This window comes from Rhinolophus ferrumequinum, chromosome 3 (assembly GCF_004115265.2).
Source record: "Rhinolophus ferrumequinum isolate MPI-CBG mRhiFer1 chromosome 3, mRhiFer1_v1.p, whole genome shotgun sequence".
NCBI classification, from domain to species: domain Eukaryota; kingdom Metazoa; phylum Chordata; class Mammalia; order Chiroptera; family Rhinolophidae; genus Rhinolophus; species Rhinolophus ferrumequinum.
In genome coordinates this window covers 15,557,777-15,567,067 of record NC_046286.1, presented here as the reverse complement: position 1 = coordinate 15,567,067, position 9,291 = coordinate 15,557,777, and the positions used below count along the sequence as shown (strand labels likewise).

Below are 9,291 nucleotides of genomic sequence, written 5' to 3'. Positions count from 1 at the left end.
ACAGCGCATGTTCGCTACCTTCTTCTGCTCCGCCCCTCCGCACCCGCCCTCTGACCTCGGTCCAGCCCCTGCCTTCTGTCCGGGTTGGCCAAGACTTGGAAGAGAAGTGGAGGTGGGAGGGAGCGATGTTGCGAAAGTCACCTAAAAATTGGGGCGGGGAGAGGAGCTTACAATTAGGAGGGCGAGGAAGCTGCAAAAGTTGTAGGAGGAAGGTTGCGAGGTCCGGTGGGTGCGCCCTATCCCAGAGGGAAGGGACAAGTGCCACGGCAGATTCTGGAAGATGCTAGACAAAAATATGGAACTAGTTTTCCTAACAGTGGTTATAAGCCTAGGTTGCGTTGCTCTTTTGTTATTCCTTCAGTGGAAGAACTTGCAGGGACCCCCGTGCATAAGGGGCTGGATTCCTTGGATTGGAGCTGGATTTGAATTTGGAAAAGCCCCGCTAGAATTTATAGAGAAAGCAAGAATCAAGGTATGTGATGTGGCCTTAGCGGGTGGGGTTTCCGGAGAAGATAGTGTTTCATTTATTTTCTTTCATTGGATCTTAAGTGCAGTGTTAGAAACTGGGAACATGCTGCCCTCAAACGATCTAGTCATTTTTGAATTCCTCAACTAGCGACAATTATGTCTTATGCAAGGTTTTTCAAAAGAGAGAGATTTTTATGAAATGGAATGCAGCTTGCAACTAACTGCCTTTTTGGAAGCAGAGATTTAAATGCTAGTTATTGCATCGTGGTTTAAAAAATCCTCTGAATACATATTAAATAAATGCTTGTAATAATTGGAAAAGACAAATGTAATGCAGTTACTTTCAATTTATGAAAATGCATAATAAATTAGTATCCAAATCAGGGTTAACACCAGGCAATTGTAAAAATTGCTTGCAAACTTGGTCTTTACAAATTTTGCTGACAGTATATTTTCATCTGGTGTTATTTAATGATGATGAAATCCATTTTCACTGCAAAGTAAGCACATTAGTAATCATCGTTGCAGTAGATGTTTTGTCCTTAAAATATCTTTCAAATACAGTATATCTTGCAAACATAGTATATAGGATACCGCCAATTTTTTCTTTATTTCAACCAATGTTTCAATGAACATTATCGTGTGTATGCGTATGTATTTTGTGGTTGTGTTTTTTACATTTATCTGATTGTTTCCTCAGAATAAATTGCTCAAAGTGGAAGTGTCCAAGAACATAAATATTTAAATTGTTTATATTATTGTGTTACCCTTGCAAAAAGGATATAATATTATACACTTAGTCTTTTCTTTTGAGTGTAGGGGATTGCCTAGCTCCTCAAATCCTGGCCCACACTAGGAACCATAAGTTTTGCTGGTCTGATAGATACAAAGTGGTATCTTTAGAAGAAATTCTCCTTTGTGTCCCATAGCCTTTCTTAGGCATATGATTTTGATAACTTTAGGAAATGTTTTTACAAGCTTATCGGAGAAGGTCAAGCAAGGTCGCAAAGATTATTTTATTTTTCTTCAAAAAAGTTTATAGTTTTGCATTTTACCCTTAGGTCTATGATCCACTTTGAGTTAATTTTTTTGTGTAATGTAAGTAAGGGGTAAGGTTCATTTTTTTCCCTACCTGGATGTCCAATTGTTCCAATATTTCTTGAAGGACTTTCCTAATTGAATTGACTTTGCAGCTTTTCATAAATTAGTTGACCATATATGTGCAGATCTATTTTGAGGTTTTCTGTCCTAGTCCATTGATTTATACGCCCATTCCTTTGTTAACATTACACTGTCTTAAATACCATAATTTTATAGTAAGTCTTTAAATCAGGTAGTGAATTACAAAAATCACTTTTTGTAATTGCCTTGACATTCAAGATTATTTGAATTTGAATATACATTTTAAAATTTGTTTGTCAATTTCTACAAAAACTGCTGGAATTATGAAAGTTTGTTAAGTCATAAGTTTGTTAAGAAAAATTGGGAGAGAATAGACTTTTTAAGAATATTAAGCCTTCTAATGTATGAAAGCCGTATGTCTCCATTTATGTAGCTATTTAATTGCTTTCGGAAATATCATGCAGTTTTTTTGACATGAGGTCTGGCCTATCATTGTTAATTATTTTTCTTATGTATTTTATATTTTTGAGGGTATTATAGATAAAATTGTTTTCACTTTTGCTTTCTAATTGTAGTCTGCTGTCACAAAAAAAATACAGCTTCTTTGATAGATTAACTTTCTGACCTTGTTAAATTCACATATTACTTCTAATAGTTATTTTGTAGAATTCTTAGAGTTTTTATACATTAAAATTATGTCCTGCAAAGAGATCTAATATATTATGGAATAGAAGTGGTAAGAGTAGACAGGCTTGTCTTTTTCCTAATCTTAGGGGAAAGGTGTTAAATATTTCACCATTAAGTATCATGCTAGCTATAGATTTTTTTTTTTAATTTATTGGGGTGACATTTGTTAGTAAAATTACCTAGATTTCAGGTGTACAATTCTGTATCACATCATCTATAAATCCCATTGTGTGTTCACCACCCAGAGTCAGTTCTCCTTCCATCACCATATATTTGGTCCCCCTTACCCTCATCTCCCACCCCCCACCCACCTTACCCTCTGGTAACCACTAAACTATTGTCTGTGTCTATGAGTTGTTTTTTTTTTTTTTACTTAGACGTTTATCATTTATATCCCTCACACTGTGGACCCCCCGCCCCCCATCCACTATCTCTCTGACATCGCACCGAGCCATCCCATTTCCACTATCTCCACTCCCAATGCTGTACTCTGCCTATCGTAAATGTATATATATATATATATATATATATATATATATATATATATAATATTATAGTTGGCATTCATTATTGTTCAGCTTCAGGTGTACAGTGCAGTGATCAGGCATCTACATCTTCCCTGAGATGGTCTCCCAAATGGGACACGTGTCTATCGGATACCCTACAAAATCTTTACAACATTATTGATTACGTTCCCCAGATTAATTTTCAAAACCCAGTGGCCATCTTGTGGTTACTAATTGTTTTCTAATCCCCTCACCTTCCCCCTTACCCCCACCCCCCTAGATTTTTTGAAGGTACCAATTTCAGTCCTGATCTTCAGCCCATACCCACAATTCACAGATACCACCAGGGAGATAAATAGTGACCTATTGTTTGTTCACTTCTGCACAGTTCTCTCCTCTGCAGAGTTGTAGTCCATTTAATAGTTCTTATTGTTTCCCCAATCCTCTGATGCCTTTAAAAGTATGATCTTCGTAATTTATCCATGTTTTCCTAGTTGGCAGTAAGATCCTTGGCTCACCTGGTTCTATCACATCCTACACAAAAACAGAAGCGTCTGTATTTGTTTTAAAAGCTGCAAAGTATTCCCGGAACTGTAGTTCATTTAAACAGTCACTTAATGATGGACATGGTTTGTTTCTCTTATTTTACTATCATAAATAATGTAATAACAATGGTCATTTCTGTGTGTGCAAGTATATCTGTAAATTATCAGATTCAAAGTGTAAATGCATTTGTAACTTAAAGTGAAATAGGAAAACTTTTTAGTGTTTTGAGCAGAGAAGTGATGTGATCTGATTTAAAATTTAAAGGGTCACTTTGGCTGCTCTATTAAAAATAGGGACATAAAAGAAGGAAGATAATTTGAAGATTATTGCAATAATTCAAGCTTGAGATCATGGTGGCTTGGACGATGGTGGTAGCAGTGGAAGTCTGAGAAATGGCTGGATATATTTTGAAGATGGAAGCAACAAGATTTACAGGTGTAATGAATGTAGTATGTAAACCAATGAAAAGGGTTAAAGGTGACTCCGAGAAGTTTGGCTTGAGAAACAAGAAAGTAGATTGCCATCAAGTGAGACGGACAAGATTGCAAAACTCATTGGGAGGGAAGGTCAGCTTTAGATATGTAGGAGTTTGGGGTGTCGACATCCAAGAAGAGATGTTGAATTAAGCAGTTGGATAAATGAATTGGAGTTTGGGAAAGAGGTCCAATTATGCATTGGGTTAATCTCTTCTGCCTATCTTCTATAGCTGTCATTTTCCCTGCAATTCTTTTCTATTTTATTGATATCTTTTATATTTTTCACATTTCTATACTCTTTTCCTTAGACTCTGTTTGGTTTTTTTGTGGGATCCAGCCTCTCTTGTGCTTCATGTAATAGTTGTCTTTTATTTGGAACTGTATTTGTTGTCTCTTCCTTTTCTGAGTTCCTTTATTTCCTAATTTTTCTCTATTGTCTAGCTGTTTCTTCCATGGTTTCTTATATTTCTGCTTTATTTTCTTTGCAGCTGCAATTGTTACATTAAGATTTTTTTAATTCACAAAAATAATTTTGCATTGTAGTTTTCAGGTACTCTTTGGCAAAATAATTTTTGGTGAATTTCTAATTGTATTCTGCTGTGAGTTTCTTTATGTATCAGAAGTTCTCTCTCTTTTTTTTTTAATTAAAGAATTTTTCTTATAGTGCTGAATTTTTCCCTTTTGTTTAATTGTATTTTAAGGAGTGGAGTTGTCTAGGACCAGCTGTAAGCAGGACGTTTTGTTGGGGGTAGTTGCTTTCCAGGTTTCTCAGCTTAAGTTTGCTATCCTCTCTTGCTACAGAGAAAATATTGTGCCTCTGTGCTTCCAAGGCTCCTCGACCTTTCAGGATCTAATCACATGAGCTCCCACTACCTTTCTTTGATATCTGCTGCTGCTACTAAGAGACACAGCTCTGTCTTCTTGGGTGTTCTCTTCACTTTTGGAAGGTGGTGCTTTTCTGGAACCCTCTGAATAGTTTCCGTGGGATCTTTTGATACCTCCCCCAATATCCATGGCCTGTTTATTTTAGCCCATTTCACAGTGGTTCCAGCCCTATCCTATCTCAGAGTGTATATTTCTCAGCCTTTCCATTATCACACCCCCTGTACCTGCCTCATTTCCCTCCATTACGCTGTTAGAGCTTCCACAGGCAATTCTGCTCGTTTCAGATGCTATGAGCTACACTTGCGTAGTTTGTAGATTTTCTTCTGGTTAATCTTAATCTGTTGCTTGTGTTTGTATTTGTTTCATTCTCCTTGTGGCTTTCTGTGGTTTCTAGGAAAGAAGTGGAGCAATTCAGATAGAAGTTGCCACAATGTCACTACCAAAATTGGAAGTCCATCTTCTTTTAAAAAAAAGTTGTGTTTTTTTTCAAATAGGTTTATATTCTAAAAGCATAACTGTCATGCGGGATGTCAGGCGGGGTCTCTGGTCCCGCTCCCCACATAAGAACGCAGGACATGGTGAGGCCAAAAAGGAACACCCACGGAGCCATAGGTAGGGGAGTCACACCACTATACTCTCGCTGGCGGCTGGGTTGGAGACACAGGAACCAGGAGCCACACAATTCTCAACCCTCACTGTGCCGCTTGCAGACTCAGCCACCATCTCCTTGCTAGCCCCCATTTTTCTGCTAGCCTAGCCACGGCAGTTATATTAGTGCCCAATGGCTCACTGGTTACAGCTGACGGCCAACTAGCCACAGCTGATGGCCATTTGATCACAGTCGATGGCCGTTTACTACCTGAGCCAGCACCTTTCTATGTGAGGCCGAGAGCCTGGAAACTGCTTTTTGGGGCTCTGTCCCCACAATAACCATGTATACAATGAAAAGTATTCTCATCTTTGCCTTCCAGCTGCCTTGTTTCCTAACCCCACGGATAGTGTTGGCCCCAGTATTTCCTTTATATTAGTGTTCATGTTCCTTCTACACTCCCGGTTGGGTTGGGGTTGTGAGAATATGACTGAGTTTTTTAACTTATTATTCCTTTATATTTTTTCTGTAATCCTCTTTTATTTTCTTCAAAGTGACTTTTTCAAAAAATAACTTTTAATTTGTGTTTCATCATCCTATTATGAATAGGTTACATTTTATGTAGGTTAATTAAAAATAATTTTTAGATTACCCTGGAGCATTCATCTTCTCTGTGGTGGGGGGGGTAACACATGAGAGCAATAGGAAGCTGGCTCAAGAGTAAATATTAGTATATTTTGTCTGTTAAACAGAATATTAAAACATGAAAGTCCCCAGTTAAGAGGATGAAATGACAGTCTATAGACTGAGAAAATATTTGCAAGCCACGTATCTAACAAAGGACTAGTATCGAGAATATATAAAGAACTCTCCAGTAGTCAAGGTTAAAGAAAAAACACAACAATCCAACTTAAACATGGGCAAATGTCATGAACTGATGTGTTACTGAAGAGGATATATAGATGGCAAATGAACACATGAAAAAATGTTCAACATCATTCACAATTAGGATATGCAAATAAAAACCACAACGCGACATCACTATACACCTATCAGGCTGGCTAAATAAAAAATAATGACATTACCAAAATGCTAGTAAGGATACAGAGAAACTGGATCATTCATATATTGCTCGTAGAAATGCAAAACGTAAAATGATAAAATTGCTGATGGAAAAGCTGGTCCATATGACCCAGCAATTACACTCTGGACACTTAACCTAGAGAACTGAAAACTTAGGTTCACACAAAAACCTGTACATGGACGTTTATAACAACTTTATGCATAATAGCCTGAAATTGAAAACAACACAAACTCGCTTCACCAATGTTTAAACGAACTATGGCACATCCATACCATGGAGTGCTGCTCAAAATATAAAGGAATAAACTATTGATACATATAGCAACCTGAATGGATCTCAGGTGAATTTTGCCAAGTGAAAAAAAAGCCAATCCCCAATGTTTCCATACTACTGTATGACTCTATTTATATAACATTCTTGAAATTCAATATTGTAGAAATGGGGAACAGATTAGTAGTTGCCAAGGGTTGAGGAGGAGGAGGAAGCAGGAGGGAAATGGCTGTGGCTATGAAAGGGAAACGTGGTATCTTTGTGGTGATGGAAATATTCTGTATCTTGACTTTATCAATGTCATTAGCTTGGTTATATTTCTGTACCATCGCTTTGCAAGGTGTTACCACGAGGGGAAGCAGACTAATGGGTACTTGGGATCTCTCTGTATTGTTTCCTACAACGGTGTGTTAGTCTACAGTTATCTCAAAATAGAAAGTGTAATAGAAAAATACAAGCACCACTTCTATTACATACTGCATGTGCTTGTCTTTACTTCATAACACTCAGTGCTGACATTGCACAAAACACGGGAGGAAAACAAGACAAAAAACCCTTTGTCATGGAATTTGTAACCTCGCCCAAGATCATTTGCACTGTGCAATCTTTTTGCAATAAGTTACTTTAAATACCACTTCGCAGCCCTTAACCTCAATGATTCGGTAGGTATGTTTGAACTTGGCTGTCCACACTGTGGACTGGGTGCCTATTCATGTTACAAAAGGACGCTTTCCTTTGGGACATTAAGAATTCACATTTGGACAAAACTTAAACAATGAAAATTACTCATCTTCTAAGTACTAACAAACAGTTGTAGAGAGGGCATATTGACACACAATGTAGATCATTTTCTGGATCCCTAGTGGAAGAAAATGAGACTTCAGTTTGGTGGCTTCATGATTATCGGGGCCACAAGTGGCCTGACAGTGCCCACAACTGTGTGCCAGTTCATGGCAAGTCAGAAATGACTGTAATATTGAAGTAGTGATGAGCATAAATGGTATTTAGAGATACTTATAATAACTGTAATGGGATATATGAATATGGGTGGTGGTTCTCAGAAGGTATATCTTGAATGTGGAATGGTAAAGTCACGGTGGCCACCGGGGAAATGAAAGTGAAGCACGGAAGGAGGAAGTTTATTATACTCACAGGTCCCAGAGGGTCACTGCATGCCAGGCAAAGCCACCGGAGAAAGCTCCAGTGTCAGTCAGGAAGCAGAAGACAGGAGCAAGAGAAAAGCCTACACCAGAGCCTTTATTGGGGTTTCCTGCCAGGGAGGGCAGGGTAAACAATTTAGGAGTAGATAGTGGTTTGAATAATTCCTGAGGACTTTGGCCTATAGGGGTGGTCTCTCATTGCCTGGTACCTGGCCCTGGGATGGATATTGGTCTTGGTATTTGAGAATTAGATAAGGAGGTAGTTGGGGCTAGACTCGTTGGTTTGCATATGAAAGGTAAGCTCCTGGCTGGCTGAGCCCTTACTGTGTGTAAGAATTGGCTAGCCCTGGGAGGGCAATCTCCCTTCAGTCCCAGAGCAGCAAGAATAAGAAAATACCTCCAATCTATAGTTGGCTCTGTGATGAATGGATGCCAAATAGAAACAGAGTCTAAGAAAGTATAGTTGGAATAGTGGGTTCTTTTGATGGTAGACTCATGGATACGATTGTGGTTAATTGGCTACATTCATAATTGACGAAAATGCTAAATTACAATGAGAGGTCAATGAAAATGATATATTTGTTCCCCAGTAAAGTTATACTCGAAGACTTCCTGAAATCAACCCCCTCACTAGACTATGCTTATAGACAATTAGGAGTGGTCTGATAGAGGGGGTAAAGCTGATGATGTAGGAGTAAAGGCATAAATGTAGAACAAACACAAGGGAAGAGAGTGTGGAATCTATAACACAAGGAAAGGGCTGTTGGCATTTCACGGGGCAGGACTTTCCACCTGTGTTAAACAGAGGGGAAGCATGGAGAATGGGTACAATGTGTACACCTTGCAAGATTTGGGGGTGCGAAGTCCAGAGCTCTCTTACTTGATTGCTTCCATTTTCCCAGTGAATTACAAATTGGGAACACTCTCTCAAAGTGCTGAGGGTTGGGCCACGTGGTACAGGTGAAATAGTCGTTTTGGAAAGTGAGAAAGGAAACACATTCGAGAACATTTTAGGATTGCAAGACGTGGTTGAGTGACCATGGGTTTATGGTAAAAGCTGCCAGCAATTTTATGTCTTTCTCTTGAACTAAGTTGAGCTATAGGTTGTTTTTCACCGATTGAATTTTGAAAACAAATGTTCAAATGTCAGAGTTTCATATAATTTCTAATAGTTATATCTAATGATTCATACTACAAGAAAGGAAGGTGCAAGTAAATAGTAACCTGATCCAGAGGAAGGTTAAGGATTAGTGTAAGGGTGACACTGAATCTTCTGTTTTGAGATTTAAACCTCTAGTGTAATTCGATTTAACGAGCGTAGTTTAGCTTGGGACTTTTTGAAAGTTTTTTTTTTCTTTTCTTTGCTCCTTTCTCTTCCTGCCAAAACCTTAATGACGCCGTTTACTATACATTTACTATGCATACCAGGTTCCATGATTCTGTTTACTCCAGACCATATGCATACCAGGCTCAAGGACCCCGTTTCCTCAAGGAAACC

General features: G+C 38.3%; 1 protein-coding gene across 4 annotated transcripts in view; it reads left to right on the top strand.

Annotated features, from left to right (window-relative positions):
• The first annotated feature begins 66 nt into the window (after positions 1 to 66).
• LOC117020570 (24-hydroxycholesterol 7-alpha-hydroxylase) overlaps positions 67 to 9,291 on the top strand; it is a 75,302-nt gene continuing 66,077 nt past the window's right edge. For 2 of the 4 annotated variants that reach the window (XM_033103159.1, XM_033103158.1), the window contains exon 1: positions 71 to 472. In XM_033103159.1, the coding sequence (XP_032959050.1) occupies positions 281 to 472 (192 nt within the window). In that variant the 5' untranslated portion in view covers positions 71 to 280. Of the gene's footprint in view, positions 473 to 9,291 lie in introns of all 4 variants that reach the window. The other 2 variants (XM_033103160.1, XM_033103157.1) reach the window with 2 other exon arrangements.